We start from the raw sequence: 14,071 nt of genomic DNA, 5'->3' as shown, positions 1-14,071 counted from the left end.
ATATTTATTTATATTAATTATTATATATTTATATTTATTTGCATATTTGGCACTACCAATTCTTTACGTTTTATTCAACGATCTAATGATCCAGATGTATTCGTGTTATGCATTTGCGCCAGAGACCAGAGTGGGGCCCCCAAATGTATATAGGCCCCGGGACCTATGAGAAACTAGTGCAATTGCACCACTTAGTACCCTACGTGGGCGCCAATCAATGCAGCCGAGGGGTTTGCAGATTTAGTTGATGAAACAGCAGATATTGCAACAAAAAAATAACTAGCATTATGGATTCGTTTTATAGACCAGTGGTTTTCAACCTGGGGGTCGCCAAAAAATGGATGAAATTATTTTTCCATATTTTTAAAAAATAAAATAAACGCACCAACCTGAACAAGCCCTCCAACATAGTAAAAGTACTTGGCGAAAGCCAAACTCCGAAAATGATCACATTCTTAAGTATCAAAAATGTTATTGATAAATCTTAATTTTAAACCTAACTTTACCTGTATAATATGGCATATGTAATATTGTAATTTTAAACTTTGAAAATATATTTAAAAAACACAGTCAGGTTTAAACAATAGAAAAAAAAATTCAAATATTTTATAAATTTGGTGTTAGACATTATATATGTCTAATTCTTAAATTTTTTATTCTTGCTATGTTGGCAGTCTACAAAAATATTAATATTGACCCAGAAAAAGCTGTAAATGAATTAGGAGCCACTTAGAGTGGAACACTTATTTTGAATTGATTATAAAATATAATATTTATTATAAATGTTTACAACTACCAATATAGGTACTTAGTTCTAATATCGATATAAGTTTACACATTTTATATCATAAACGGTTTTGTAATTATTCTTACTCAATATATTGTATTCTACATTATAATTAATTCCCGTTAATAAGGATCATTATTACTATTATTTTTATTAAATGACTTGTATTTTTTTTAATCAATGATCATTTAAATCCATTAATAAAAATTATTGAGAATTCGTCTTAGTGTATATGAAAATAGTAAAACTCAACAGCAAAATAATGTGTTATACTTCACAAAAACTTTAAAGGTAAATTTAAAATGTAACATCTGCCAAATATTACTTAAAGCAGTGGGCAAAACTAGGTATTAAAATGCTATGTTGCATAATATTTTCAAGGGCCCATCACCAATCACTAGTAATTTTTATCTAAATAGATTTTTTTTTCTCTCATTCTTACTTTTTTTGAATTTATTTACATCTTTGTAAAAGGTTTTTGATGTTAGAAAAATAAAAAAAACAAATACATAAATAAACTTACAAAATATATTTATAGATCAATTGCATAACTTATACTAATTATTTATTATTCATCCCATGAAGCAACTGGAAAAATAGTTTTTAATTCAGTGGTTTCTGCAGATTTTTTCATTTTTAACGTTTGAGTATAGCTCTGTGTCGCTCTGTCATTTTTTGAATCAACAGTACTGTTGTTGGGTACAACTGATGAGTTAACATCTAAAAATACGAATGAATAATTAAAAATGTTATAACAGTTCTTTTTAAATCGATAATGTTGGTACGATGATAAAATGAAATACTAAGATATTTAATACCTAAGAATTAACTCAATTCAAAAATTCAATATAACTAAAGAAAACAAATTAATTAAAATTAAAAATATTACCTAAGTCAATGGATTTATCTTCTAATATTGGATTAACATTATCACCTGTCGACACTTTATGGCTGTACATTAAAATAAACACAAATAATTATGTTATTCTTATATTTAAATATATTAAAAAAATAATATTTTACCCTTTTGAAATAAGCAGAACTTTTTCTGGTGTCTGACCATCAACTGCACATCCATCATTTACTATGGATGAATCTACATTGTTCTCATTAGATGACAAACATTCATCAATTTTTCTCTTTAATGTTGTTGCTGCAGTATTTTTATTTTTATAGTAATCGGACCAAGGTAATAACACAATATTCTTGTGAATACTTTGTAATTTAGGTAAAATTTTATTCATTGCTTTTGCTTGGGATCCATCTTTTAATGCTACCCAGGCAGATGTATCATTTATGTATTTTATGAACACATTAGCTACAATGAAATATAAAAATATTATTGAATTATTTATTATTATAGTTAGAACTATAAAACTCACTGAAGGGGCTAAATATATTTGTAATATCAATAGTTTTCCACTCAGGTGGGAATGTAATGTGATAAACATGGCTCCTTTGTAGTTTAGCTATAAAAAAAATGTAGTTCAAATTAGAAAACTCAATAAATTCATGAATCTATTTCTGGGATAAAAACTAAAATAAAAAATTAACTTACGTTCAGGACCATTCAAATTTAAACATGGATCTTCATTGTATCGAATCATATAAAGCCTAAAATGTAAAATAAAATAAGTATATTAATATTAAATTAATATAAAACATCAATTTATATTAAATTAAATACACAAAGGCACTAACTTATTTTGATATGATTTAAGCAGAGATAAATCCGTACAAATTTGTTCTTTAATACCTCTCACCTTGGCTGAAAACATATACAATCAAATAAATAATTAACACTTATGAATATCCAATATAAGAATATTGATTTTAACAATCAAAGTTGACACTTGTGTTTTAAATATTAAATGTTGAGTAATGAGTATAATTGACTGGTTTTACAATATTATTTTAGAAATTTTTATTAAATTAGAAATTCTATTAATTCAATATAATATTCTGTTATAACTCATATAAGGTAGAATATATAAAAAATTGTTTAAAAATATTAAAAGATTTATGTGTAGTTGACATATCTGGATTTTAAAAAACTTTAAATGTCATTTTTTTCTATACGATTCCTATACATAAAATATAGTTTCAATAAGAAAAAAAATATGATAATACAATAAAATAATTTTGTTTATTTATACGTTGAACAAATATAAAATTCAACTGTGAAAATGTTATTTTTTTAATTTTTAAGTTTATGTATTTAAATATAAATAAAAATATTATTTTTATTTTTGATAACAAAAGTTCATTTTTAATTTTTAGTCCTACTTTATAAGGACTTTAAATGATAAAATAAAATATATTTTAACATATTTTTACAGCCATCTATGGTACTAATACTCTATTCAACTTTATATTTCATGAACTTACCATATAAATTACACAGATTAACAAAAACAGAACTGGTCAAATATGCATCAAAACCAGCATCATGCAAATTATTTGCATCACTAGAATAGCCCACTTCAGGTACTTCAGGCTCTAGAACAAAATTTAATTTTTATAATCTTTTCACACAAAGCATTTATTGATTACCTAAAATTGAATAATTTGGACACTGTTCTAGTAACGTTTTGTTTAAATCATTTAATATGGTTGAACTAAAGAAGTCCCTGAGTGGTTCTGTACAACTAATATACTTGGTGTCCAATAATCTAAACATAAATTAAAGATTTTAACTAATATCTATTTAAAATATAATGTTTAAATGAAATAAAATTTACCGAGGTGATATCATTTTAACAATATCTTGAAATTCATTATAACTAGTAGGTAATGGTATACAAAACTGATGGATCATATGACAAACATCTAATGTCATGTTATGACCAATTACAGGTTTGTTCTTTAAACATAAACATAAAATTAATTAATTTTTGTTTCATTTTAATTTGTAGAACTAAAAATAATTTTAAACTTACAGATTTACTAATTTTTTTCAAAACAGCTGAAAATCCAACAGCTTTTTCTAATTCAATTTGTTCTCGATCCATCCTTTCTTTTGCCATTAACTCTTTTGACCTTCCTTTGTAAGCTATCATTACACTTCCCATATCTTCTATGACTTTGGGTTGTAAACTTATTTTAGCATCGGAGTATCTTCGATTAACTTCCTGCAGAAATACATTATAAATTAAATTAAGTACATTTTGAACTTTAAACCAAAAACAAAAAATGGATGATATTGCATTGACATTTTAACATAATAGAAGTAAAAAAAAAATAAGTGACATATTTTAGTAGGTACATTATAAATGTATAATAATTTTTAACTTATTAAATATACATAAATAAAAATTAATAAAGCACAGTTGATCAGCATTATAAAACATTAGTAGTGTCAATATGTAAAATGTAAGTTATTACTGATTAAATGGTAACAATTCAGTAATTATAACAAACTTATTGTGTATATTTTACATATCTATTAAATGAAATAAAAACAGTCCATTAAATAATTTTTATGACACACATGTATGGTATCAATTTAATTTAATGAATTTTCAATTAAAAATAAAAAACCTAAGAATTAAGTAACATCTAAAATGAATGATCTACGAAACCAACCTGATAAATAAGTTTTCGAACAAAAGAGTTAGTTTTCTCTGCAATAATGACTTCAGTGCGGTTTTCATTCTCTATCAGTTCTTTAACTTTTTCACTACATATAAACAAAACATTGAATTAAATGGGTTAATAGAAGTTTAATTATTGATTATCATTAGTTATGATTTATAACATACAATTTAAAACGAAAAAACAAATATTTACCAAGCCGATTCTACATCTGCTTTATGATTGTCAGGTATAAGTATTAGATCAGAGATTTTCGATGGAGTTTGAGTCTGTGAACAACTTTGCTTATATCGATTAAGCAATTCTTCACGTAAAACCTGTTCATCGGGTCCGGTAAGAAAAGGAATTCCTAGTATGGTTTCAAAATTATAACTGTTACTGATACGGCTAAGTCGTTTTGAAACTCACCATGTTTGAACAGTTTGTTAAAATCAAAATTGTGATTGCTCAGAAATTCCATGCTGGAAGACTGGCAGAGGAATCGGCAATCCGGGGCGTATCGACTCATAGGTTTAGGAAACGTATAGAAATTATAGGCCCTGTAGGTGAACCTGGCAGAAGAAAACATTGCTTATAACATATATAGGTACGTAATTATTCCATGCGTCGGCGGTCGCACTTTTTCCTGTCCGCATCGTATTTCACCGCGCACAAACCGAACTGGACCATCAAAAAGTCCATGCAGTTGTTCCGGAGCTTCTGGTAGTACTGCGCGGCCGTGTCGAACACGCTGACCATGGTGCCGTTGTGGAGACCGGTGAACTCGCCGTCGATCGCGATGAACGTGCACTCGTCCACAGCCCTCTCGATCTCCGGCAACAGCTGGTAGAAATCTAACCAACAGAAACGCGGGTAAATTAGCACGGTCGGCGACGGACTCGACGAGGGACGACCACTCACTGTCGTTGACCACTTCCATCGCGGGGCGACGGTCGGACGGAACACGGCGACGGATTGCACCTCTTGAGCGGAGGGTTCACAAGACGGGACAATTGACGGTGACGCGAGCGAGCACAAGGCAGCACGAGTAACGCGTTACGAATCGTAACTTATGACTGGCGGCGCGACGCCAACACACCTTATCACTGATCGAGTTGCGACCGCGGACGGACGGACGGTCGAGCAGCCCGAAGACATAATACTTATTGAACGCTGCGGTGCCTCGGGGTGTACACAAAAAACGACGGCGGTTATCACCGCGACGGAATCAGTGTGACCACTACCTAATCTCGTCGTCCGCAATATGAATAAATTCAGAGTGATCGACTATAACGATCCATACTCGCGTACATAGACCTCAGTACGAGTACTTAGTATAAGGTATACGCTCGCGTACGACGAATAATCAGTGATCGATTTGGCAAAATTTAAAAAGGGGGACTCTGTTTCCTTTAAAGAAAATATCGTCCCCAAGACTTGTTAAGCTTTATAACGTAATAATAGTAGGGGGGGACGCTAAAATTACTGTGAATTAGTTGGGGTACTCCGTTGCCCCTGCGCCTCCCCTAAAGTCAAGCATTGCGTTAAGTAGTTAAGTTTAAATAATCCTAGTAACGTACCCCGTTACATCAATGTCCTCGTTATCCGGAACCGGAGAACACAAGCGGTGAACAGATTTTGGGATGCATTGGTGTCGGCGTAGACCGATGGCGTAACATGTCGTAGGGCAAAGTAATGCAGTTCCCCGCGTCCGCGGAGCACAAGAGGCCTTGGACATTTCTCAGACGGTACTTCCTGAAAAACAATTCGGTAACTGTGTTGATATGTTCAACAGTGAACTCCCAAATCGTTCATGGTGATTCCAGTTATAATCGATATTTGAGTAGAACAATAATTTACGCAACATGCAATATGTTTTTGTTATAATACAGTAGTCACTCGATAATTCGAAATTCAGGGGACTAAGCAAAAAATTCGATTTATAGAGGTTTTCGATTTACCAAGTGTTCGAATAATCCGGGGAAAAAATATAATTCGAATTAAAAAGAGGTGAAAAGTGATATGCATATATTACATTTATTAATTGAAATTTATTTATTATATTATTATATTTTACATTTTAAAGAAATCTGTTCTTTTTTTCTTTTGTGTTAAATTGTTGGCCACAACCTGGTCCTTAGTGTTATCTAACTTACTGATAGCATTGGAAATTGTATCGCATCCTTTTTCGTACATTTCAAAATGCTCGAAAAATTTTCGCAATCCTGACATAAAAATGGTAAAATGATACGATTAAAATTTAGATTAGGTAGGTAAGGTACGATAATGTTTAATTTCCGTCCTTATTCATTTCATTGCGAGTACGCCAAACAGATGTACATATGAATATATTTTATACATATGAACATACGTATAACGGCGTTAAAGCAAATTCGAATTATATAGGCTCTGAAAAAAAAAAATTCGAACTGTAGAGTGAGTCCCACCAACAAACATTTCTAACTATCGAGAGGACTGGAACACATGTATTTCCTTCTAATTATAGAGGTTTTCTCTGGGGACTAAGAGTTTAGTTCGATTTATGGAATTTTTCGAATTATCGAGTGACTACTGTAATAAACTAGATTTTCTTTTTACTTTGTATACCTATTGATTATCTGTCAATTATTTTTCGTTCATCGTTTCTTATAAGTATTCACATTTGAAAAAAAAAAATCAATATTGTGTAAACTTCGAATTTTCGTTTAAAGATGATATTAATCAAAGGACTCATTGGCGCAACTTGGAGGGTGCAATAAGGTTTTTAGCACCCCGGAGTTCAAATGTAGCACTCCTGTTTTTTTTTTTTTTTAGATCTATATAATCTGTAATAATAACAGTTAAATACTATTTAATTTTATTTTCAGCCCCCCCAATATTTGGGCTCTAGTTGCGCCCATTAGAGGGCCTAATTTATTTAATGCACCGAGGCCTTTTCCTATGCATACATGTAGCTACGTTACGAAAACCTTTCCAACGCGCATTCAGCTTAAGTATTGAAAAAAGATTTAAGTATTTGTAATTACAAAAATGTCGTGAATCTTCATGATTTTCGTCGATTGTTCTGTTAAAGTTCATTACATTATTTTTCTTTTGAAATCACGCACAACTTTTATTTTCATTAGTACCAGTGAGAAATGTAAATGAAAAATGTTGTATTAAGTTTTCAATAATTTTTTTTTTTTTTTGTATAAATAATTATTTCATCCCAATTATTTTATCGGCATTTTACGGGAATAAAAAATAACAATAATAATGGAATTTTAAAATATCTACAAGTAACTCGCTAAAAAATAATTTTTAAAATTCTACAAACGATAATACAAATATTCAGTGAAAATTTCAAGTTTCTACAGTTTGGATTTTTTATTAACAGTTATTTTTTGAGTTATTACGAAAAAATAAAATCGATTTATTTTTACAGTTATTAAGATACATGTATTCATTAAGTATTATAGTACACTCGTACACACATCTGAAGTGAATCTCAATTGGGAACAATATCCAACATGTGTGAGCTAGTACAAATCAAATAATTTCCAATTGTGAAATTTATTCCATTGAATTTTATTCACCTTAGATCTTATAAACAGAACGCACTTTTAAAAAAATATAAATTAATCACTATGAAAAATTATAATCCTTCTTTCACGCTACGATCATGAATCCGGTTGGGGGGGATTTGAAAATCGAACTCATTAGATCGTTTGTCTATTATCATCAAAAAAGTCCCGTGTTGTTAATCCATGGTCTTGTATACTTCACGTTGCTTAGCAACCGGATTATGAACCCTTCTATAGTTTATCTTTTTTCTCTATGGCTTAAATTTACTCAAACCCCGTTACCACGACTCGTTTCAGTTTTCCAATTTCATCGTTAAAAGTTGGGATAGAACTCCAGCTCTTGACCGAACGTTTCAATGGCTACCTACAAATATTTCCAATGAATACAGATAGAATGGAATCACTGCAAGATGACGCCATAACGAAATTCCAGCTTGAAGGTATTATCATTCAATAAATCAGTTAAAAAATACGTTTGGAAAACACTGGTAATGCATAATTTATTAACTATCTATAAAATTTGAATAATTTCAATTCAAATAATATAAGTAATAAAATATCAACTGATGGTTTTTCATTGCCCGTGGTATATACTTGACACTATCTCATAACTATGTACGTCGTATTACTCGTTGTCTCTGAACTATTCAACGCTTTTGTTGAAATATTTAAGAAGCATTTATATTTTGTTAGAACTACAACAGCACAATTTTTTTTGTTTTAATTAATTTTTTTAATTCACATTTATAACCTTACCAACTATATTTTAGAGAATTTAGTGATTTTGGGCGTGATGATCTCTTAAAAAATTATCGTAATTGTTAACGAAAATTATTAGTGTTTCTCCGTGCTGATTTATTTATCATATTAAATAATATATGATGTACATTTATGTAGGTTGGAAAAAGTTCAACAAGCTGATATGCACTGACAGTACTTATATTTTATATTATTCGATCGACAGAGGCCGCGTAAAATTCGAAATTATCATAAAACTCATTAAAATAAAATAAAACAAGGTTATGTAACGACTTAAGAAGGTCTTGAGTACATAGTTGTATTTGATATACGTATTTTTTATAATTTATTATAATTTTATTTTTATTATTATTATTATTTAACCAGTAATGAGTAATTTATAATAAATAAAATAATTTAAAAGAACTTACGAATCATAAAAAGTAATTATCACAAATATATAAATAATGTATTTAATATATTAATGGAAAATATGAATTTTATTTTCAGCCATTAAACAGTCTCTGAAAAAGAGTGATACGTGGAACCATTCAATTTGTATGGAAGAATTGGAAGCTGCAGTGACGAAACTGTTGTTAGAAAAACATGTAATAAATGAAACGAATGAAAAACCTCAGCAACCTGAAATAGTTGAGATGATTAACCAGCTTATATTAGAGTACATAGATCATATGGGATATAGTTTAACCAAAAATGTATTCATAAAAGGTTTGTAACTTCGGACTTGTGTATCTATATGGGAACATTCAAGTACTACGCAGTGGCGTACCTGTGGGGGGGGGGCAACAGGGGCATTTGCCCCCCCAAGAAGTTTTTTGATGCCATAATGCAAATTCATTGTCCAGCTTAAATAATGTAAATAATTAATATTTTCACTGATTATAATCGTGTTTGATATCACTGTCAATGTAATATAAAATGTCAATATTCGTTCAAATTAGGATTAGGAGTTATGGTTACATATAGTCACTATTTTATAATGTGATTATCACTTATCATTGATATCAAGTGATCAACATGAGGACGTTATCATTACTTATTTTATAACCATAAAAAATTGTGAAAATTAATTTATGCCCCCCCCCCAAAAATGTTACACAGGTACGCCACTGGTACTACGTTAGCATACCAGGAGGGACGGGTTTGAGAAATCTGACCGTATCTTACATGGAGGATGGGGCTAAATTTCAAATCTGATGTCAGCATCATATCCATCGAGATTTGAATTAATACGCGAAAAAAGCAAGTCTATAGACTACAGACAGCATCAAATACGTGCCATCTACTGGGCTATATAAGAGTTACACAAGGTCCTCTACCAGCCGCTATTATGAACCCACCACAGTGGCGTATTGAACTCATTTTTGGACCTGCAGTCATAGGAAATCTTTCTCAGTGGTCAACAAATCCTTGGACAGAAGACGTATTTGTATTTTTTATTAATTTTTTTTTTTTTATTAAGGCAATATGCAATCTGTACAATTTATTGGCGCAATAAGCATATGCGAGTAATGTAAAGATAAAAAAAAAAAAAACAAAACAACAAACATGGAAGAAGTGATTAAAGGAGCCAAAGTATTTTATATCATAAAAATAAAATATAATTGTTTATTAAGAAATTTATAAATTTATTTGATAATCGAAAAAAACCAATTTTAATAATAAGAATAAAAGAAGGAGGTTTCTATGAAAAACATTGACGTAAGATAAGACAGGGAATATAATCACTATTTTACGTATGCTGACATAGCACAGGAGGGGGTAAAAAATGCTAAAAAATGTGTTGGCGTAATTCTTGAATGTTCTATATTCTATAATATATATATATACCAAACATATCTTATCTTTAATTATATGTTTAATAATTTTTCAAAGAATCAGGAACAGAATTGAAAAATAATGAATATAGAAAACAGATAACTTCAAAATTAGATCTAGAAGACAACAATGAAACTTTACGCCGGTGAGTATTATCAATCAAAATTTTTTTTTATAAATTTAAGAAATGCACTAGTTCAACAAATAATTTCAATTTTATTTGTTTCAGGCCTCTCCTTCAATTGTTAATATCTATGTTTAAAAACAAAAATGGAATTAAAGAAGCTATTTAGATGATTTTTCCTGACCTTTGAATCTAGTTATTACTTTATAAGGATCATTTTACGAATAACCCAACAATTTTAAAAATAATTACGAAAAACTGATTGAAAGTAACAGAAAATGCCAAATATATTACAGCTTGACTTAAACGAAATCAAATTTTTGTTTTCTTTATAGCTCAAAAAATGATAATCTTAGAGATTTAAAATTGTCATTGGATGCTTGCACGATATAAATATAAATGTATAATCCTTCTCTATAAATAGCATAATTTTCAAAAGATTTAGATTTTTAGATTTTTTTGAGTAACTCATAGGTATTTGAAAATATGTAAATATGTGTTCTTATCATTTTTGGTAAAATGCCTATAACATTATTTTAGTTTCGACAAAAAATCTTGAAATTTTAAAATAAAGTTCCTTATATATATTAACTCTTAATAATTAGCAAAAAAAAATTACTTTTCTGTTTTTTTTATATAAAAACAAATAAGCAAGTTATACATTATCTATCCATTTGAATTATTTATATTGTGTAAGCTAAGCATGTCATAAAACTAGAGAGTTACAGATGACATATTTAATTTATTATGAAATCAAAAATGTGTAAATTATAATAATAATAATAATTTTAATAATAATAATTACAATACATTATAATAAGTTGGTATATTTAATTATGTATAAATAGGTTATATAATAATTATTCTAATCTTATAAAATAATTATAATAACTAAAATTAGATTAAAAAATGTACAAATAGCCTTATCGATATTTTTAAACTTCTTTAAGTTTTGACTAGAAGTTCCTACATAATTATTTTTTTCAAAATCCATGCGCAGCTTCTGTGGTTGTTGAATCACTAATGGCTTTAAAGCACTATCGGAGAAAGAATTATGAACTATTAGTTGTGATACTAAATTTTTGTCATATTAAATAGTATCTGGTTCTAAAGGAACATTTGAGAAATCGTTCTGCTATTGTACGCATAAACTACAGGAATAGTATCGTGTGAGTTTCCACACTACACTAACAGTAACTTAATTAAACGACATTTATTATTGTTTTCTAATAGCACGATATGGTACACATTGTACGTTTTATTTATAGTTTTGTCTCCATGAGCCATATACGCGTTTACCTATTCAATGTTGTGAATGGACTACATGACTATATAATATGTATGCATAATAATAATACACTAAATACTGACGAAATGTGCTATTAAAAATTGATTATATTTTAAATTACAAGTTACAGTTTATGATTTTGAATTTAAATAAAATATAAATTTCATTCCTCGAAAGCTTACTCCACATAATTCTGTGCCCATCTTTAACTATACAGGATACAATCTTATAATTAAATGCTAATTATTTTTAGTTGATGTATAAGTAATCGAATATCGTATTATATAATAGTTAAAAATAAACTATTTTTAATACATGAAAAAGTTGAAGAAAAAATAGTCAAAATTGATAATGCTACTATATTGCATCACGTTATGTTTAGTATGCTGCTTTAGTATACTTCGATAAAATTGTTATCGTTCTGTAAACGAAAAAGCTATTAAGATTCAAAGTTGAAATATCAAAACGGTCGCAAAAATGAACTACAAAACTGTTGTCTTCGATTTTTCGAAATCGTAGTGAAAGAAATAATTTTCTTTGACGATTGCATTTCAAAACATAAAAATGTAAATGTTTGCAGTACTAATTCCTGCCGACCGTTAAAAATACATATAATCCTATTATCATCGTAATCACGGGAAATGTCGTATGATGCTCGTGAAACACTCAGTAAGCGTGCATAACAAGAAGTAGATATACAGCGCGCGCGCGTCTACCTACGAGTGTTGATGTTGAATCGGTCGGCCACGGATTTCCAATTTTTTGACAAAGGTTTCGCGCGCTTCGAACCGGCCGCCGCTCGGCTTTTGACAGCCTGCACCAGGTTGGCGAACTGCAACCGGGCCATCATGTGCCTGGTGGCCACCCACTGGACGAACCGCGGGTCGTAACAGTCGGCCGGGTCACCGTCGAGCCGGCAGTGAGCCTCGGCCTCGGCCCGTGTAAGCAGCACGCAGTTCCACGGGGACCAAGCCTCGTTCTGGCGCCACCGGACCAGCCGCAGCCCGTTTAGGTGGCCGCGGTCACCGATGGCCGACCTCTCCTTCCACACGATCGACACCAGCCGGTACACCTCGGTGGGCTGCATTAGGAAGCACTCGGACCCGTAAGCGGCCACCTGCATCTCGTCACGCCGCAACGCCTTAAGCATGCGCCGGTACGGGGCCATGTCGATGCGCTTGTGGCCCACTTGCTCCGTCCACTCGCAATTGGCGCACACGTTAGTACGGTTCACGCGGCTCTCCAGCGAGAAGTCCGTGGCCGCAAGGTTGCGCTTGCACCGGATGCACGTGTACACGTTCAGCACACGTCTCTCACTGGGCCTGTAGTACGCGTCCGTCTCCGGGTTCACGTCCGGCTGCCGGATGAAGTGCCGGAACAGCTGCTCGATCCGCGACCGCGCGCCGCGCACGTTGCGCTCGCCCGCCCGCATCGCCGTCATATCCGTCTCCATGGTCACCGCGGCCAGTAGGTCGTCTTTGTACTTGTACTCGGACGCAGCTACGGTCGCGCGCAATCGCCCCAGCACCGCGGCCCGTCGGTCCGGCCCACACACCGGCTCCTCGGCCGCGGTCGCCTGCAGCTCCACATAGATGTCCCGCAGCACGCGCGCCTTCTGGTTGCCCACCGTGTCCACAGTCAGCAGCTTACCCGCCCGTGTCTTGAACATCCTCGGCTTGGACGTTTTGTTCAAGAACGTCAAGTCGTCGTGCTTGTTCAACTCGTACTTGAGCTCCAACCGCTGTTTCTCCATCTCCAACAAGAACTTGATCTCGTTCTTCAGCAGGTTCATCTGCGCAGCCGTGCGAGCGTGTTCCGCCTCGATGCCCTTGATCCGCTGCCGTTCTCGCTTCCACCACTTGCCGATCATCGTGTACAGCGAGCAGAAATGCTGTTGCTTGGACTCCAACGCCGTGACCACCGCCTTGGAGCTCTGTCCCGTCGTCGTCCGCGGCGGCGGTGGCGGCGGTGACGGCGAAGCGGCCGTCTTTTCGCGAGACGACCGCACCGACGGCTGCCGGTTACGCACCACCATTCTCCTGAACGCCCGCTGCACGGTGACCACGGCGGCCAGCAGTGCGTCGCCGTCCGGCAACCGCGACTGGTAACTGCGGTATGGACGGGCCATCAGCCGTCGGCATCCACGATCGTCGCGGTCG

General features: G+C 32.8%; 3 protein-coding genes across 3 annotated transcripts; 1 reads left to right on the top strand and 2 right to left on the bottom strand.

Moving 5' to 3' along the window:
- Nucleotides 1-1,352: 1,352 nt before the first annotated feature.
- Nucleotides 1,353-5,515, bottom strand: LOC112682440 (poly(A)-specific ribonuclease PARN-like). Its single transcript, XM_025553043.1, has 15 exons — nucleotides 5,282-5,515; nucleotides 5,001-5,214; nucleotides 4,790-4,932; nucleotides 4,577-4,730; nucleotides 4,373-4,466; nucleotides 3,727-3,918; nucleotides 3,529-3,650; nucleotides 3,341-3,459; nucleotides 3,176-3,286; nucleotides 2,489-2,555; nucleotides 2,346-2,401; nucleotides 2,170-2,256; nucleotides 1,811-2,105; nucleotides 1,677-1,738; nucleotides 1,353-1,507 (listed from the first exon to the last, which is right to left on the bottom strand). Exons 1-15 carry the CDS (start codon nucleotides 5,298-5,300, stop codon nucleotides 1,356-1,358), a joined length of 1,887 nt encoding a protein of 628 aa, XP_025408828.1. The 5' UTR covers nucleotides 5,301-5,515; the 3' UTR covers nucleotides 1,353-1,355.
- A 113-nt stretch (nucleotides 5,516-5,628) lies between these two features.
- Nucleotides 5,629-14,054, bottom strand: LOC112682441 (IQ and ubiquitin-like domain-containing protein). The gene is made up of 2 exons (XM_025553044.1): nucleotides 12,633-14,054; nucleotides 5,629-6,115 (listed from the first exon to the last, which is right to left on the bottom strand). The coding sequence occupies exons 1-2, from the start codon at nucleotides 14,038-14,040 to the stop codon at nucleotides 6,102-6,104; spliced, it is 1,422 nt and encodes a 473-aa protein (XP_025408829.1). The 5' UTR covers nucleotides 14,041-14,054; the 3' UTR covers nucleotides 5,629-6,101.
- LOC112682442 lies at nucleotides 7,887-11,004 on the top strand. Its single transcript, XM_025553045.1, has 4 exons — nucleotides 7,887-8,363; nucleotides 9,172-9,390; nucleotides 10,558-10,645; nucleotides 10,730-11,004. The coding sequence occupies exons 1-4, from the start codon at nucleotides 8,303-8,305 to the stop codon at nucleotides 10,791-10,793; spliced, it is 432 nt and encodes a 143-aa protein (XP_025408830.1). The 5' UTR covers nucleotides 7,887-8,302; the 3' UTR covers nucleotides 10,794-11,004.
- Nucleotides 14,055-14,071: the final 17 nt, after the last annotated feature.

The sequence above is a fragment of the Sipha flava genome, unplaced genomic scaffold (assembly GCF_003268045.1).
Source record: "Sipha flava isolate LNK unplaced genomic scaffold, YSA_version1 203_pilon_pilon, whole genome shotgun sequence".
Classification (NCBI taxonomy): domain Eukaryota; kingdom Metazoa; phylum Arthropoda; class Insecta; order Hemiptera; family Aphididae; genus Sipha; species Sipha flava.
The sequence above is the reverse complement of the archived record's forward strand: the minus strand, read 5'-3'. Positions and strand labels throughout refer to the sequence as shown.

Coding starts and splice junctions, on each gene's coding strand:
- LOC112682442 (XM_025553045.1), top strand. CDS start 8,303: ATGAATACAGATAGAATGGAATCACTGCAAGATGACGCCATAACGAAA. Junction 8,364..9,171: donor AACGAAATTCCAGCTTGAAG/GTATTATCATTC, acceptor TTTTATTTTCAG/CCATTAAACAGTCTCTGAAA. Junction 10,646..10,729: donor AACAATGAAACTTTACGCCG/GTGAGTATTATC, acceptor TATTTGTTTCAG/GCCTCTCCTTCAATTGTTAA.
- LOC112682440 (XM_025553043.1), bottom strand. Junction 3,651..3,726: donor TGAAAAAAATTAGTAAATCT/GTAAGTTTAAAA, acceptor TTATGTTTAAAG/AACAAACCTGTAATTGGTCA. Junction 1,508..1,676: donor AGATAAATCCATTGACTTAG/GTAATATTTTTA, acceptor TCGTATTTTTAG/ATGTTAACTCATCAGTTGTA.
- LOC112682441 (XM_025553044.1), bottom strand. CDS start 14,040: ATGGCCCGTCCATACCGCAGTTACCAGTCGCGGTTGCCGGACGGCGAC.